The sequence below is a fragment of the Apostichopus japonicus genome, chromosome 4 (assembly GCF_037975245.1).
Source record: "Apostichopus japonicus isolate 1M-3 chromosome 4, ASM3797524v1, whole genome shotgun sequence".
In the NCBI taxonomy this organism is placed as follows: Eukaryota; Metazoa; Echinodermata; class Holothuroidea; order Aspidochirotida; family Stichopodidae; genus Apostichopus; species Apostichopus japonicus.
The window spans coordinates 348,114-367,192 of NC_092564.1; the positions used below are offsets into that span (position 1 = coordinate 348,114).

The window sequence follows — 19,079 nt, forward strand, 5'->3', positions numbered from 1 at the left end:
CAATTTGACTCTATTGTGTGAAACTAGTTTGTTGCTTTGGTAAAACTTTAATTGTTTAATTGTTTGTGGGATTTTTACAAGAACGTTTTGGCCTGTTTGATGTTCCACATGTTTTGAGCCTGGGTATTGTACTTCAAGGTCATTCAATTCAATACTTTGCAGATTTCAATGTTATATGAACAAATACTATTTGAAATGTACTTGTCTGCTTCTGTTCCTAATTCATTTAATTAAAAGTCTTTACTATAAAATGAATGCCAAGCGGTATATAGTGTGTACAGTACATACATGTACAATGTATATATGTACAGTGTGTATTCGTGCTTAGTTTTACATCCTTAAGACTATGCTGTCTTCTGCTCTTTGATATTTAATCAGTTTCAGCATCTGTAATAATGATGTAAATTTCTCCATGAATGCAATGTTAACAGCACCTTTACCAATTGTTTTCTTTTGAGGCATGACACTCTCCAGGAGGAATATGCTGTTGTATGTGACCTGCTGGATATATTTCAAGGAGATGAATATCTGGCAGAGAGGGCTCTCATCCTCATCAAACTCTCCCATCTACTTAGAACAGGAAGATTGGAGTCAGACAAGTAATTAACATTTTCCTTTACCTCCTTATATGGTACATGCATAACCTTTAGTACAATACCCAGGCTCAAAAAACATGTGGAACAGCAAAACAGGAAAAATACCAAAATTGAATATTTTGACACTTTTAGGTTGACCTCAACAAGACTATGCTTTTATAGCATAATTTTTTTGATTTGCCATTCTATGGGATAGAGTCTATAGGCTTCTGAAATTGAAAGATGATAGGATGTCAAAAATCAAGATAGTGTCAAGGTGATGAAAAATAGTGGAACTTTAATGTGATAATTCTGCCAATTTTGAAGTAATGCAGGCCTCAAATTTCACGGCGGCGACGACCGCCATCGCCTTCCAACTCGGCTTGGTGCCTATAGGAAATCTGACGTTTTTACGGCCAAAATGCCTTGCCCTTTTTTCTCTAATGGCCACTGTGCCCTTTTTGAGAAACAAACCCCAAGTACACCCTGACAACTGGGTCAACGGAAAACATAACAAAACACAGTTTTGAATGAACATCTTTCATTATTTCTTTCAAAAACCTGACAAGAACTAAAATTTCTCCCAATACTACAGATAATTAATTTAGTTTGAAAATAAATATATCATAACAATCAACCACAAGGTAAAGGGTTTACAACACTCCATTACAGAGATTTTCATGCTAAAAATATGCTTTTCCTAAATTCCAGTGATTTGATTGGCTAATAGTCCCTATCCATTGTCTAGAAAATGTTTGCATCTGTAGTGCCAGCCCCATGAACACGAAGTTGTTTAACAACAATTTCTTGCAATGTTACTTTCCCCTGTGTGGAGATAACAAAGTTTGTTATATAGGCTATTATATGTGTGCACTCATATATTATAATGTTAGGCCTTGCCGCATACCATCCTAGTAACTTTTGACAACAATCACTCCTGGTACGAAGATATACTTGAATTGTTTCTGAGACTATCACATAATATTTGAATCATTGTTTTGATCAGAAAATGTTATGAGTTAAGAAAATCTATGAATTTTGTAGGGAGCTAACAATTCTGATCCTGAAAAGGATATTACATCTCACAGTATGTGTCTGCTCTCTGCATTGATAGTTGCTAATGTGAAATGTGCATTCATGCCACAGTAGTTTCTGTTGCAAATTTTTTTGCGTTCCAATTGACCACATGCTTCAGTAAATTTTATTAGTGTAACGTTCGTGTGTAAACTACTGTGAATCGTCAAAAGTAGACATTGAAATTTGATTTTTTAATCCACATTGCGTATAAAGCCTAGAGATGATTGTTTGCAAAGAGCCTACAGTGGTGTTCCGTCGAGGTTGACCTAATCGTCCGATTTCAAAACGTCCGAAATCGTCCGAAAACGTCTGAAAACGTCTGAAAGTGTCTGAAAGTGTCTGGTTCCGTCCAAGCGTCCGGTTAGAAAAAAACCCGTCATACCCAGTATTTAAAGCCAAAAGCGTCCGAAAACGTCCGATGTAAAGTTTACTAGCCCAATAGTAACAAAAGAGTGGAGTGTTTATCTAGAGCATTTGCGGTCACACGGCCGCGACCATTCCTAAGCGTGATAACAATAGCCTGTAAGGATTACAAGTTCACTGAAAAAACTCTGTGCAGAAATATTTACTCACTATCATTTACTATTTTGAGACTTACAGCTACCAAGGAAATTTTTTTAGTGTCATACGACAATTTAATATCGGTAAATACATACAGCACTTTTTGTTAACAAATATTATTAAAAGCGTGCTAAGTTCAAAGTTCGATTCCCCCGCGAGGTGGTACAGTACCGTCTCGTCCATTTTGACACGAGAGACGGACGAAGCTCTGTGCCTAGATTGAGATTTTAAAGGTTACTAGGAAAAATACTCAGGCCAGGAAAAAAGAGGTAACACGGGAAACTCGTTCCCGGGAAATTTCAGTGGCTCGCGGGAAATTTTGGTGCAGAGATAAAAAAAAATCTTCGTCACTCGCGGGAAATTTTGGAGCAGAGATAAAAAAAAAACAACAACAACAACAGACAGCACAAACATGGAGAGGGAGGAATAAAGAAAGATGGAATGGGGAAAATGAAAAGAAATAAGACGTGTCCGACAATAAAACATCATATGTGAACCATTAAATTAGCACATTAAACTCTATTATTACCGATTTACCGTCAGCCACTATATCTGCGGGTCAATATAGGCCTACGTGCACTACGTGACCTAGGCTACAACAAATATCGAACGTTACTTGGGCTCAGCATGTTACGGGACTTCAAAGTTATTCTGAAATTTTCGTTATTTATTTTTCCTTCAAACGAGGATTGTGAAGGTTCCCATGTACAAAATCTTACCCTTATGCATTTCACCTCACTTTGTTATAATAATTATAACGATTTAATAAATTTTGAGCCAAAACCGCAGGGAGTATATCCAGTTTAAATCCATCTTCGCAAGGGACTGTATATTATTATAGCGTAGGGTACTGGTACACACTGCTTGCGATATTTCAGAGTTGATGCTGTAATGAAATGGATTCGTTTATTAATGCGGGGGGTCCCACGATGTCATTTATAGTTATATTTCGCCACTTTTTTCATTTTTAAGATTTTTTGTACGAAAGATTGATATTGTACGTATTGAAAGTTTATTTTCTGGAGTAAACAACAGCCGATTAACGATATGAATAAATCTGTACTATTCTTATGTATGTAGTTTAAAATCCCGTATTTACGTAGCCCCTATGTTACATTCTTATTGTCTGAAGTTCCAAACACGTGGTGACTTGTTGATAGTTAAAAACTTTTCATTGTGAACTTTTGAACTTGAAGGGGTTGCAGGTGCGCGCACAAAGTATTGACTACCCTGGAAATCTAGGTCATGTCCCGGTTTCTGCTCACAAGCCTGACACCTGTTAATTTGCATTCTTTTCTGACCTAACAAGGAGTTGTTAAAACCCTGGCAAACTGCCAAGAAAACGTGCAACACTATATTAACCCGTGTCGCAAGAGAGGAGGGGTGGCCCAAGCAGTCTCCCAGGTACCTTGCTTAGCGCGTGTGAGCTCAACCTTTGCTGCAATGTGCTTTACCCTGGATTCCTGGAAGTAAAAGTATGTGCGCGAGATTTTACGCCCTGTTGTTTGTTTCTCAACATGTTCAAATTTTGCGAATAACATTTCCTCATCGTCAAAAAACAGACTTCGATAGCCATTGAAGAAAAAAAAAGGAAAATAGCCGGACGATTGAACGGTGAGAAAAAATATTTCCTCATCGTAGCGGTAAAAAGTTCGTAATATTTGCATATTACTAGTACTTTCAGATGTTTCCGACAGTGTTACATTTCGTGGCGCCTTGTGTGTCTGGTAATGGGGTACGTTCGGCGTTATCAATAAAAAGCTTAGCAACTTTGAAGGAGCTACGGGGGTGACATCATTGAAATTATTTAAAAAAAGGTTCAATACGTGTTACATATTAAACATTAAACATTTTCGGTTGTGTCGGCAGGAGGAGGTAAACAATACAGTAACGATGCTGTAGTGTATTTATATTCGTTATCCAGTCTGGGATTTATTGGATTACTTCATGTGTACCGTTGTTTTGAAAATGTTTTGAGCCTAGGTAAAACGATATTTTTGTTGAACGGAAGCAACTCAGAACCAGGATAAGATATAGTGGGAATGGTTGATTGTCGCCCAACACCGATGGGCATTATCATCAATATGTCGTTATTTCTCTTATTTCTTGTGACTGTTCCCCACTCCTTCTGCTTGAATTTTTGTTTCAAAAGGTTAGTAAATAGTTGTTGTACATTGCATGCTTTTGTCAAAACATGACGTTACTTCAATATATTTCTTCGCAGTTATTTTGTGTTCAAACTTGTATCACCTTTGACTTTGTTTGTAGCAGAAATACTACCCTGTACTGAAAGTTTATTCCGTCCGGATTATCGGACGGTTTCAGACGTTTTGCGGGCTGATAATAGAACTGCCTCTAAAATCGCTTTTGAATAGAAACATAGTTTAGCTTTAAGCGTCCGGATTATCGGACACATGACGCTTTTCTGAAATGAAAGGGTTCTTGCCTCTGTAATCCTTACTGTTTTGTTACTTTGAGTCGGGCTAAAAACGTCCGGATTATCGGACAGAATGGGACATATCACCATTGTAACTTCTATTGTAACAAACTGAGAAGATCGATTTAATCTGGTGTGAAAAAGTAGGCAGTAAACCGCATGTTCCGTCCGGATTAAAAGTGAATATTGTTGGAGTAAAATGTACAAAAGCGTCCGACCGTCCGGAGGTGTCAGAAAACGTCCTAAAGTGTCCTAAAGTGTCTGGAAACGTCTGAAAACGTCGCGTCCGGACGGTCGTGTCAACCTCGACGGAACACCACTGTAGTCCAGGATAAATGTTGGATCAGGTTTTGTGGATTTGCGCATGTGTTGTTGAAAGTGAAGTCATAGCCCTTGCATACGCTTTATCACATGTTATGTTGAAGTGCAATTACTATACAAATATTAGAAGTTCATACAAGAAGCAGTGTAATGGATACACAAGCATTCCAATACTCTTTTGGTCTCCAGCAGATGAATTGTCAGATCTTCAATCTAGTGCTTAATATAGACTGTAAAATATAACCCTGATGTTCTGAGAGAAAGGACCAATGTTTTTTTTGTTTAGAAGTTGCCATCTTTGGAGTTGATGTTACACCAGTTTAGTATGCATCTGGATGCTTTGCCATTCATTCAGACTCTTTGAATACCTGCATTTCTTCTACTAGTGGTGTGCCATTCATTCAGACTCTTTGAATACCTGCATTTCTTCTACTAGTGGTGTGCCATTCATTCAGACTCTTTGAATACCTGCATTTCTTCTACTAGTGGTGTGCCATTCATTCAGACTCTTTGAATACCTGCATTTCTTCTACTAGTGGTGTGTTGGACAGTCTGCATGTATCCTGTAAACACTTTTTGAAGATTTTTGAAGATGTTTGTATTTTATTCTCCTCAGCACACCTTTAGAATGCTTGGATACATCCATAGCATTAATTCAGGATGAACTGGAACAAATGGATTCAACAAATTGTGACAAAATGAAACAGCTACAAGATATTTTAGCTCAAGCCAAATTTTGGACCTATGTATGCTACTTTGAGGTATGTTGCACATAGTGACAGAATGTACTAAGAATGGATCATTGAACTACTCTCATAAATGGATTAGTGTAACATCAAATATTTATGTTTTTGTTAACTGGTTGTAGGCATTTTATTGTACTATGTTATTACTTAAGCTGTCATATTTAACAGAGAAAATGCTTTTCTGTTTGTACACTATATGTTGAATTTTTGCTTTACATGAAGTAAAAAAGAAAAATTTACCATGAAGAAGATTTTCAATTTTCTTAAGTTTCATCATGAGAAAAAAAAAGTATGTGTCAAGTAATGTACCACCAATTTGCCATATAAAGTTACTTGTAATAACTGGATTGAATCTCAAGGCAGATGCAATGTGACTATGAAAAGCAACCAGCTACTTTGAATTCTAGGAAGGTCGTTAGCTAACATATTTTAAAGATATGAAAGCCATGTATCATTACTCACAGTACCTGCATTACATCAAACATGATCCATCATTTATTGCAGGAAAATTTGAGTCTAAACCAAAATGTTGTTGAAAGAGAAGCACAGGACATAAGTACCAGCTGGAACCATCTGCATCCCCTCCAGATTGCTCTGCAACTTTGGGAGTCTGTATTTGCTGATTCCAGAAATTTGGCCTTGAAAAATCCAGGGGAGAGTCTTTCCTGCCTGAGCAAAATTTCTGAAATCTTTGGTCTACAAAAGCTGGTAAATATTTGATAGTGTTCTGTTTAAGCCTTTGGTAGTTGGAATGTCATGGTAAGCTTGACTCCCTGTTGGTCAGTGACATGAACTTGTCTTTGCTATCTGCCTTGCCAGCTGTTGCTTGATGCTAGATTTCAGATGCTAGATCTTTGTCACTTGCAGTACAGGGCAGTATAAGACAGTACTACTTAACAGGGCTGCATGACTAAAAAGTGCTGCATGATTAACCAGTCTTGTAACTAAACTGGTTTCTGAGCCTGGGCTTTAAGCCATTCCATGCATTCTAAACCTGAAAAAAAAAGAGAATGTGAATCACAAAAACTACATCTTTATATTAAGAGGCTAGACAGTATTTGATAACTTAATTATGCTAGGGCCCTGCAAAAAAAAATAGCTAGTGTGAAGTGTTTGTTATGTAGTTCGTCCAAGCTTCCCAGATGATTTTTATTGGTAGGCAGCCAAAGTTCCCTTTGAATTAGTCAGATGTACAAATGTTTTAAAATAATTCACAGTAGAAAAGCTTAAAAAAGATGGCCAAAAATGTGTCAATCCTATGTCTACTGTACTTGCATGATCCTGAAATGAGTTTTGTAGACCAGTTCCATATTAACAAAGTGTTTCAGCATCAGGTGCTTGCATGAGTGGTAATAATGCATTATGAATCATTTAAGTTTTACAGGACTAAATGCAGTATTAACTACAGTCATGTTACAAAGACTAGTTGCCAAATAGTTTATTTTCAATGATTTGTTAGGCTGATACTTTGCAACAAGCTATCCGAAAATATTTCATCACGTTACCTCTACATGTTTTACTGTCAAATTCAATATTTCTGAAGGTTTTATTGCCATATTCAATATCTCTGAAGGTTTTATTGCTACCTGAAAGGTGAACAAAAAGAGTATGCTTCTCATTACTGCCAGGTATTCTGAACTGAATATAATTGTCCAATAAATAATGTTTATGTTAATGTGCTCCCAGTTGAGAGTTGTTTTTCTTAAATTTTTCACACAGCCTCTACTACAAGTGAAAGCTCTTACATTGACTGCACATTTATCAGAGTTGATTGAAGATTGGCAGGTAGCTGTCCTTGCTCGGTGTTCTCTGAGTGGTGTGATGAGTACTCTAGGAATGTTAGATGAAGCTTCTGTCATTCTTTACAAGTGTAAGCAACATGTCACCAACAGTTCTGATGACCAGTTATATCTGCAGTGCTGTCTATTCAAAGCTCAAATATTTCTGTATCTAGTTCAAGACAATGTAAGTACATTATTTTATGATTAATTCCTTTGGTTTAGGGTATTTAGAGCAGATGATTGCATTTCATACAGTATTTAAGGAGTAAATTGCTTCAGGCTGCCTGTTATTGGTGAATAAAAAGTTGAGACACTAAATTTGGGGAATAACAAATGAGACGCAGCCGAGTCCATTATTGCAGTAACACTGCATCATGTTGCCTAGCAACAACAGACAGTCTCTATGCCCTCCAAAATTGATGTGTTTCTAGGGATTTGTCGATACTAATGAAGGAAACTATCTGTTATTGGACCATAATGGATGGTAATTACTTGTGGTTATTATCCTCAACAGTTATAACAATTGCAGCCCAGATTCTTGTATACCAAATTATGGCTGAAAGAAATAGTGCCACACAAAAATTACAGCCACTTTATCTTGCGTTTTAATATAGGTTTCATTGTCATTTGTCTGCCAATTTGTGATCGCTTTAGTTTTATAGATTTGAATACAGACAGAACAATCTTGTTTACTGGATAAGCTGACATCAACTGCAGAGACAGTCTACATTTAGAGGTATAACCTGAATGATCAAAACAATATGGTTTATGGTTCCTGCTATGAATGCAATAAAACAATCTGTAAAAACCAAGTCCCTGGTGGGGAGATGTTGGGATTGTTAGTGAAGAGTATCAAGAAAGCACAGAAGCAAAAGAAGAGTAAAATAACAACATAAAGATAGATGTAATCCCAAGAAAACAGGATGTAACATGTCAGTATTAAAGATAAAGACATTTAAAGCATAGTATTTGCTGTGATATTATTATATGCAATACAAGTCATGCCATTGGTTTAAGCACTGTTACACTGAAGACCACATCCAGTTTGCATCAGGGAAGTACTTCAAGAGAGATTCCATACTTAAAGCCAAACAAGGATTAAAAATGATTGAATTACTGTGAACTCATTTTTCTTTAATTATAGAGAAAGGAATTCAAAGCAAATTTAACTAAGTTATTGAAGTTGACCAGCCAGATGTGCCACAACTACAATCGCTACTTTATTTCTGCCGAGACGAAATTGTTAATAGCTAGGTATATTGCCACATCAGCCAATGAAGAGGATGACAAAGGATTAGATATTGATGGAGAAATGAACCTTGATCTTTCACCCATGCAACCAGCTCAAGAGGCAATGAGACTTTTCACAGGAGTAAGCAAGGGTGTCATCGGAAAAGATCATGATGGAACAACTGAACTCTGTAAGTTAACTAGAAGAAGAACAAAACACCTTCATATCATGACTTGGCTTGTTATCTTATTTATGTATATTAACATTTTGTTTGATATTTTATATTAATACTATTTTTTGGAGGGCTTAAGAAAAATCTTTTTCAAGTTATTTAAATATCTCATTACTTGTTTGCAATGCAATTAATTAGATTTAATTTGTAACTATGCATGTGAAGGTAACATTAAATCACTTGTTATTTACCACACTCCTCCTGTGCCTCCCTGTGTTTTTATTGTAATGTTCACATGAAATAAACCCTATGTCTTCTACACTGCCATCAATAACTGCACTCTGAGCATTCTTCCTTGGTTTTATGTAAATTACTTGCTGTAACATTCAACAAAGCTTAACTTTGTCCAAACATATATCAAAAGTTTCATTGACAAAACAGCCAATGCCACCCTGTTTGCATCTGCTTTAATACAGTAAATTGGAATTGTCTAAGTGTATGACTGACTTGGGAACCTGTTGGTCCTTACTAACTTTGATAGGTTTTGCTGAGAATCAAATGATGTTTTAGGTATCTATTGGTGTATATCTGATACCTTGTTTCTGTATTTGCAGATGGCAGCAAAGATACAAGTTACTGGTTGGCTTTACAGAAGGTTCTTGAGAGTTTGCTGCTAGTTAGTGAGCTGTATACATTGCAAGGATGTGTTAGAGAAGCAAAGTATTATTGCCAGGAAGGTTTAAATCTTTCTCAGATGTATAACTTACCCAGATGGTTAGTACTCATCTCAACTTTCTGTATTTCACTCAGCTTTGAGACAGCAGGACTAACTTAAAACTGTAAATCAGTTTGTCATAAATTTCTAGGATCAGGGAGAATGTAAAATAGTGACATTGTTCAGTGATTGTGATCATACTTAAAGATATAAATTTTAAACAACATTAGTTTCAATTTAGTGACTCTAATCTATCCTTTCCTTCTTTCACAACACATGGTTTATGTCACTTTGCTTGTGGTAAAGTATTCATTTACTCTCAAGGTTGAAGAAATACTTTTCTAATAAGTATTATATGCTAAACTAATTCATTTTTCTTTTCTTGTGCAGGATTGCAACTTTTAATCTCAGCCTTTGTGACAGTTTTAATCTGCAAAATTTAGAGAATTCTACTCTTGCAGCAATGAAAACCATTCATTGTATATTACAAGATAATGAAATCAATGCGGCAAAGAAGAATCAGGTTGGTGACCCTGCTGCTCAGAAATCACTTTCAATGGAGGATAGTATGGATGAGAGTTTTGTCTTGCACACAAGGATGTCTTCATTAGATTTGAGTCATGAATCCAACTTAAGATCGGAAAGTCTCTTGGACATCCCCCTGGACTCTCCTGGATTTGTGTCTCATGCAGAGGACTGTGTCTGTAATTCCTGCATAGACTTAGAACTTCACAATTACTGGATTCATTTGTTCTCAGTGGCTGCTGAGCTGGTTGGTGTAGAGCACAAACAGTTTGATGTTTATCTGTCTGCAGGTGAGGTTGTATGGAATTGGTGTCTTAAACAGTGCAACACACACATCACAAAATCAATTAAAACTCTCAACAAACTGTTACATACCTCTACCAACATAACTAAATTGTCAAATTTGTCTGTAAATGCAATTAATGGGAGGTTTGCAAAGATTTCCAAGTTACGAGTGATCTACCATCTTCACACACAGCATTTCCCAGATATCCCAAATAGTATACAAGATGGTCTGAATAACTTAAAGTTCTGTCAATTACATGTTGATGCATTATCTCTAAAGTCTGAGTTTATGTATCTGAAAGCACTTTGGAATATTTACATGCTTCAGAGTGGAGCCATCACCTCTTCATTAGATCAGCTGATCTCATCTTGCTGGTCAGACACTAAAGGCACTCTAGAGAGTATGCCAGGTGACATCACACATCAACTGGGACAGCTTTCCATTGATGGATCTGAGGGTTTGAAGATAACAAAAGAAACAACTCCTACACATTGGAGGGATTCCTTATCTGGAGCTTACTCTAGGCCGGAACTATCTCGAAAGGAAGCAGTCACCAAAGGAAAGCACTCGGGTGACGTGAGTCTCGATTCTTTAGGGTTATTTTCTGATGTTGTGGATGATAATGAAGAGAAACTAGTTAAAGCTGGGAGAACGAAGAATGAGAAACTAACCACAGCTAAGAAGAGGAAAGCAGTTGAGAATAAATCCAAGAAGGGAAGTCTCCTCAACTCAAGCATGAGTGAGCCGGCTACAGGTGTGATTGCTGAATCTGTAGAATTGACAGATGTGTTTGATTTTGATGAAGTAAGCAAGGAGGAGATGAAGCCAAAGAGAGGCAGAGGAAGAGGAAAGAAGCAAACATCTGCTCCCACTGTCAACAAATCCTCTGGATCAAAGAAAGTAAAGAACACAGCTGTTGAAACTACAACAGAAGTAAATCCGGCTCTCACAAAGTCTAGAGGAAGAGGAAAGAAGCAAACATCTGCTCCCACTGTCAACAAATCCTCTGGTTCAAAGAAAGTAAAGAACACAGCTGTTGAAACTACAACAGAAATAAATCTTACAAAGTCTAGAGTGGCTAAACAGAGTGAAGTGAACGGAAGGAAACCAATTACAACAGAAGTAAATCCAGCTCTCACAAAGTCTAGAGTGGTTAAACAGAGTGAAGAAGTTAAACAGAGTGAAGAAGTGAAAGGAAGGAAACCAACCAGGAGAAGAGGTAGACCCGCTGCAACAGAAGTAGTCAGAAACACATCAGATGAAGTTGATGAACAGTTTAACACATCAGATGAGTCATTCCGTTTCATCTTTGATGACCATGATGATGATGAGGTAGAAGATGAATCCACCTCATCTAATTCTTATAAGTTGGAATCAATAGTCCGTATGTATTGTGAGGATCAGGAAACAACCGCGACATTAAATTTGTTGAGGCAAGTACCTGCAGAATGTGAAGAGATTGAACTTCCAAGAGCCTTGTCATCGGAAGAAGAGGAGGAATTAATTACCAGCAAGAGAGGACGGAAAACAGCAGCAAAGAGATTAGGAGCAAAGAAGATTGGGAATGGACATTATTGTCAGAAAAATACAGATACCTTGAACTGGACAGCTGGAGATGTTATAGGTAAAATTAAATACTTGCAGGTTCAATTACTTTTTTTTTCTTATGCAACATTTGAGTGATGACATTTTGCAGATATTTTGTGTCGTAGATAATCAAGAAGGAAACATTTGTGAATGACCTAATGTTGCTTTCTATTTATTCTGAATTTTATTAGTTAGATTTTCAACTTGTAAAATGTGTTTACACACACGACAGATATTAAAAGCTTATATTTACTTAAATATAAAAGCTTTATTTTTTTTATATATTTACTTATTTTTTTATATATATATTTATATATATAGTAAATTTATAGTATATTTAGTATATATATTAATATATATAGTATATTTATATAGTATATATATATAGTATATAATATATATAGTATATTTATATATATAGTAAATATATATTTACTAAAATATAAATATAAAAGCTTATATTTAAAATAAAAATTTACTAATAATTAACTTAAATAATTAATGATGAAAGGACTTCATCATACAGTTTGTAATCAATGGGTCTTTGTGAAAGACAATAGCTTGAACATTAGATTGCATTGGTACGAAGCTAATTTAATAATATCTCTCACACTGCTTGGAAGCTGGCAAGCTTGCTTGAGGTGTTTCAGAAATGCTCTGTGTTTTTGACTCTTGACATTTGTCTCGACTGCAGAGCAGAAACAAGCACAGGAATTGCTGCATGGCAGTTAGTTTGCAGTATGGTTATCTTTTGGGCTCATTTGGTGGATTGAATTACTCCCACAGGTAGAAATACAAAGTGATAACACTACAAGACCAGTTGATTATAAATTGCAATTCCTTTACTGTTTGTACAATATAGAAGGTACAACTGTTAAAGTTACAGATATGATTGTCTTGAAGAGCAGCACACATAATGGATACAACTGTCATGGTAACATCAACCCTCTTTTAATAAATGTAGATCTTGAGGAAATGAAAACTTTAACATAATATTTCCACCGTGTACTACTGCACAGGGTTAAAAACCTGTATGATGGTCTTGGCTCAGTAACAATCAACTATCATATTGATATTATGGGAATTACTGTTGCAAAATTGATTGATATGATATTTTTTGGTCAGTAGCATACATATTAATACAAAATAAATACAATTTTATTGTATCATCAATTTTTTTCAAGACATTTTTTTTTGTTCAATGTGTTTCATTCAATATACTTGTGTAGTTACTGAATTGCAGGCTCATATGTTTTAAGGTGAAATCTGGATTATATGAAGTTTTCAACTATTGTACTCCTGTTTTCATTTGCAGTGGCTTTGTGATATAAGAGAGTTGACCTTTGCAGCTTGTATCTTTATGTAACCAAGGCTGTTAGAAGCCAGTGCTAACATGTAGGTCTAAGATCTGAAGCTTGTTATCTGTATGCTACCAAATAATCACAGACAAGCTTTCTAAATACTCTGTGATTGTTGAAAGTGACCTACAACTCCATTGCTTGAGAATATCTCTACTTTGAATCATGGTCATTTTGTTATGAGCAATATATGAGCTAACTCTGAGCTGCTTGATACTCTGTACAAACTGGTTCTTGCTTAGTTTTGCCTCATAGCTCATTGAAATGTTCAGATCTTGATTCTTGAAATAGTCAGGCCTCAAAATCTCAGGATATTTTCCTTCCTTTGGAAAACTGTGTCTAAATGGTCAAATTTCTTTAAGTGTGATTCTTGTACAAATGGTTTTAAATTCTGGATGAGGTAAAAGTGTAAAATATATGAGCTTTACCACATAGGATAAGATAAGAATATTGTTGAAGGGGTGGTGTACTGTATAAAAATTTGATTTCCATGTTTAATGGTTAGGCTATGTCTTGTTGTGGAGCAATGTGTTAACTGCCTCTTTTACAGAGACAAGTTTCACATTTATTTGCAGTATCTTAATTTTGATATATACAGACCTTAAAAATGGTAGAACTGATAAACCTGTGACTAGCCACACCATGGGGGAATAAGAAAAGGGGAAAAGATAGGCTTTTCAACTAAAGATTGCTGACAGGGCTGCTGCATTAATAAGTAATTAAATTGTGTAACACAGGTAGGGGATGTCCATGTAACTTTCCATATCTGGATACAATTCTTTGAACTTATCACATATTCATACTGTCAAACATCATGCAACAACTGGTTTATTCATTCCAGGTATTGAAACTGCTGTCAAGTTCTTAGAAGAAGCCTTGGTTCTACTTAGGAAAACAGCTCCAAATCCAATGTATCGTAAAATATGTCAGCTCTTGGCACTTTGCTTGGGTGAAAAACAACCACAAAGGACAGCAGAGTATCTCAGCCAATCTATGTCAGTCACACTACGACATCAGAAGCTAACTAGCTTGGCAAAGAAATTAAGGTAAGGTGTTGTTTATTGATTTATCTTCATGGCTAATTCCAGACAAAGTAATGTTTCCCTTAATAATTCTGTAGTATCTTCAGTTATATCATTATTGCAAAGAAAGATCATGTGGCTGAATTCATAAAGTCTTACCTCAGTCCACCTATATATGCAACAGGAATGATGGAATTAGACATCAGCTTCAAAGCAATAAAGCATTACATCACATTTTTGGGAAACAAATACTTTCTGTTTTTGATTAAATAGTTTATAACATGCTAACTAGTGTTTTCACGGGGTACCCGGATACCCGCCCGATGCGATACTACCGGGTTCCTAATTTATTGCCCGAATCCGACGCAGTGTGATGTTTTTTGTTTCCCATTGACCTAGTGTGGTGTTAGGCTTCCATGTGGTTGAAGATAACAGCAATAACGAAAATATTCCATGGATACCTTATAACTGTGTCACAATTTCAGCTAATAAACAGATGGTTAGGCTAGATTACCTCGTTGACTCAGTGTGGTGTTAGGCAACCATGTGGTAGAAGATTACAGCAATAATGAAAGTATTCCATGGATATCTTATAACTGCATCACAATTTCAGGGGTATAGGCTATATTTCCCCCATTGACTTAGTGTGGTGTTACGCTTCCATGTGGAAGAAATTGAAAGAATTCTCACAATTATTATTTATTCATTTGTTTATTGAAAGACTGACAAGGAATTTTACGAGATGTTACTAAATGGATTATAGACGGAATAACTAAAAAATAATAATCGCAAGTGGCTTTTCACTAAACGTTCATTCTAAATGCGATCAAAATGCGCGAATCTTGCGGCTAATGCGAACCCTGGGCCTGCATAATAGATAGTAGTAGAGAAAACTGTTTAAGAGCTCAATTGGATATTTATATGGTCTGATCCAATGGCAATAGAGGTGGAGAGAAACATAAGTAGCGGCGGCAGTGCAATGTAAGTAGTGATGTTAATTATATAAAGTTATTAACAAGTTAGATGAAAGAAACAAAAGCAAATAGAAATTATTGAGGAAGGTTTTACACCTATGTATTTGAACATGAAAACACTGTCAGTGGAAAATATAATTCATTTATCATAGCATCCAATATGTAATTTCTTGAAAATCGCGATACACAAGGTAAACAATTTTTCCGGGTGCCGGGATACCCAAGGGGTAACGGCTCTCGGGTACCCTGTTCCTGATAAACACTAATGCTGACTTGGAGCAGCAAAACAGTCCCCAACCATATAGAGGTAATGGTTAGTATGAGGGTCATCCAATTATATGTGAACATTATATGAATTTAGTCAGTGACTTTTATCATCTATTTCAGTAAATGTGATCAACCTAAATATTTCTTGCAAACTTAACAGGAAATTGCAGCACCTTGAAGAAGGCAAGTGCCTTGAGAATGATTCATGTAAGGAGCACTGTAAACACCAGAGGTTGCTGACCTCAAGCCAGTTATTTTCATTCAGTGCTGATTTGAACTCTGTCAAGGAAGTAACAAGTATACTACCAGCAGGTGAGAACCTTGTTCAATAATATCATTAATTGATATTTACGAACAGTTCTTTACATTTCAACATGCTTTTGAAATTGGTAATTAGTAAAATAAATCATTCAGGCCCAGTACTGTGACACTTTTCTATATAACTGCAATGTTCGGCTTGAGGTGAGTTTTAGGGTTACATGTTACTGATATGTCTTTGATACGTTGACATACTTTTGAGACATTTATTCACTCGTTACTAAAAGTGATATTTAATTTAGGCTATATCATGAGAATGTATGCTTTCTTTGTTTCATGTTTGGGTTGTACTTAGAACCTCCATTCAATGTATGATTAAAAACATCAGTGAAATTGACAGGTAACTTGATAACACTGATAGCATTTCACCCTATTTGACTCAACCTTTGCATGTAGTTGGTGTTGAATTGGCAATGTGTCAACATTAACCGGACTAAGCACCAACATCTTTCTGATGTAATCGGTATGAAGAAAGTCAAAAAGCATAACATGGATTTAAATATACCATTATTATTAGGTACATGCATAAAATATTTCACAAATATTTTAAGAGTTTCAAATGAGTTCCAAAAGTACTTTACTATCTTGTTTACACCAGGATTTACAATATGTTTGGTTTCTCAATATATGTTTGGACCTTGTGTATATGTTTTGATTTTCTAAATTCTAAATGTCTTTCACCCATTGTCCTCTTTTGGTTTTATTATTAATTCCTATTGAAGGTTGGACAGTTTGTCAGTTATCTGTTGTCGATGCAAGTCCTTCCTCCTCTGGATGTCTCACCTCTACCAGCTTTGTTCTTCTTTCTCGACTGGAGAGGGGTCAACCTCCTCTTGTTTTTCATTTACCATTGGCAAGTCAAATCTCTATGTATTGAATGTGGTCATGTTTTTGTATGGCAGAGTAAGTTAATTATCTAAGAAAAGAGTTTCCACTGATGACACAACAACATTAATACATTATTTGTAGATGCTACTGATTTGTCCAGTACATGATATCATGGTGACCAATCTCTTAGGTTGAGGGGTTTTGTTTGTTCATATTTTCATTGTGAAATTGGGAAGAGGTAAGTACTTCTAGTATGTACAGTATTAGGTAGTGTTGAAACATATTTTGGCAACATCAAAAGTGCACAAACATAGGATTTTTGCTGGTTGATCCCTACTAGACAACAGAAAGATTTCTGCAAGATTCTACACAGCAACATGCAATATTTAGTTCTCCCAGCATTTATACACAGCAACATGCAATATTTAGTTCTCCCAGCATTTATACAGATTTACAGTACCGCTCACGTATAACTCCGCGTAGACGTATACTCTACGTTTATCTACGCGATTATACGATGTTATACGTTTCTGTACGCGACTTTCTACGCGGTGTGTACGTGGCGTCTACGCGGCTTAGGGCTTCGCTTCAGTGCACCTGAATAGGTAAAGACGTACAATCTCGTATAATCTGTAAACGTAGGGTATTCTCAGCCGCTTTATATAGCAGAGCTTCTATGGGTTAGAATAAACTGTGATGCAGAAAAGAGTCGGTAAACTCAACATCAAGTAATGTCTCCTAAGCCTTTCCAAAATATTCAACCACAGAGTAAGCATATACTTAAGCCGTTAAGAATAAGAGTAACAAAGAAAACAGCGCTACTAGAAGTACAAACGATCGATACAATCAGTGCAGGAAAACTTCAGCAAGGAAACTTTATCAATTACAATGTGCACCAGTCTGTTAATATTTATACGAGTTCCACCCGTTGGGCATTAAATTGAATGTAGGTAACAATTAATGAGAACTAGGTAGGCCTTGGCCTATCCTACCTTTTAGCCTTCATCGAAAGTTACGCCGTATATACCTCCCAAGAAAACCACGATAACCGTTAAAGGAAAAAAAAAAACAATATTTGAACTTGAAGATCTGACTTCCCCCAAAATGCAATGACAAGGTTTTGGTTAGGCCTACTATTAAAAAATATTTTCAGAAGAAAACCCTTACGATTTTTTTCCACAAATATTGAGGCTTAGGTATTAGTGCTTCCTGACAATCAACGAGCCTCCCCGAATTTCGCTCCGCTCATGTAAAACTTCTATATATATATAGCACGTGGAAAGACCCGATTTTTTACACACATAATTCCCATTGACTTTAGTCACGGAACATAAATTGGTCATCGACATTCGAACTTGCCCAGGTTCACTTCACCATGGGAACGAAAGAAGTTTTACCAGTCGAAATTTATGATTGGTTACCTTTTTAATAAAATGTTTTCGTAAACACAAACATAAGCGACTTTGGATACTTTTCCTACTGTATATGTAGCGTTTCTATTTTGCACTCCTGGCACGATGCCAAACAAAATATTTTGAAATGCAGTGTATTGCTTTTTCCACAAGGGCCATTGCTGGTATGTTATATTGAAAGTACATAGGCCTGGCCATTCAGAAAGTGTTGAAAAATCGTGTAAGGTGAATTAATGATTTGAACAAAGTCAAAGGTGATACAACTTTGAACACAAAATTGCTGCGAAGAAATATATTGAACTAACGTCAAGTTTTGACAAAAGCGTTCAATGTACAATAACTATTTACTAACCTTTTGAAACAAAAATTCAAGCAGAAGGAGTGGGGAGCAGTAACACGAAATAAGAGAAATATCGACATATTGATGATAATGGCCATCGGTGTCGGGCGACAACCAACCATTCCCACTATATCTTATCCTGGTTCTAAGTGGCTTCCATTCAACAAAAATATCCTTTTACCTAGGCTCAAAACGTCGCACAAAATATTTTCAAAACAACACATGAAGTAATCCAATAAATCCCAGACTGAACAACGAATATAAATACGGTACACTGTAGCATCGTTACTTTATTGTTTACCTCCTGCCGACACAACAGAAAATGTTTAATGTTTAATATGTAACACGGAGATACGTATTGAACTTTTTTTTAAATAATTGCAATGTTTTAACATGTCACTCCCGTAGCTCCTTAAAAGTTGCTAAGCTTTTTATTGATAATGCCGAACGTACTGCCATTACCAGACACACAAGGCGCCACCAAATGTAACACTGTTTAAAAAGTCGGAAACATCTGAAAGTACTAGTAATATGCAAATTTTACGA

The 19,079-nt window shown here is 36.1% G+C and overlaps 1 protein-coding gene across 1 annotated transcript in view; it reads left to right on the plus strand.

Annotated features, from left to right (window-relative positions):
* LOC139966043 (separin-like) overlaps positions 1 to 19,079 on the plus strand; it is a 56,762-nt gene that overhangs the window by 14,942 nt on the left and 22,741 nt on the right. Inside the window, exons 6-15 of the mRNA XM_071968677.1 lie at positions 459 to 599; positions 5,588 to 5,732; positions 6,222 to 6,425; positions 7,437 to 7,682; positions 8,643 to 8,919; positions 9,516 to 9,675; positions 10,007 to 12,051; positions 14,214 to 14,418; positions 15,796 to 15,947; positions 16,676 to 16,806. Coding sequence (XP_071824778.1) covers positions 459 to 599; positions 5,588 to 5,732; positions 6,222 to 6,425; positions 7,437 to 7,682; positions 8,643 to 8,919; positions 9,516 to 9,675; positions 10,007 to 12,051; positions 14,214 to 14,418; positions 15,796 to 15,947; positions 16,676 to 16,806 — 3,706 coding nt within the window. The remainder of the gene's footprint in view (positions 1 to 458; positions 600 to 5,587; positions 5,733 to 6,221; positions 6,426 to 7,436; positions 7,683 to 8,642; positions 8,920 to 9,515; positions 9,676 to 10,006; positions 12,052 to 14,213; positions 14,419 to 15,795; positions 15,948 to 16,675; positions 16,807 to 19,079) is intronic.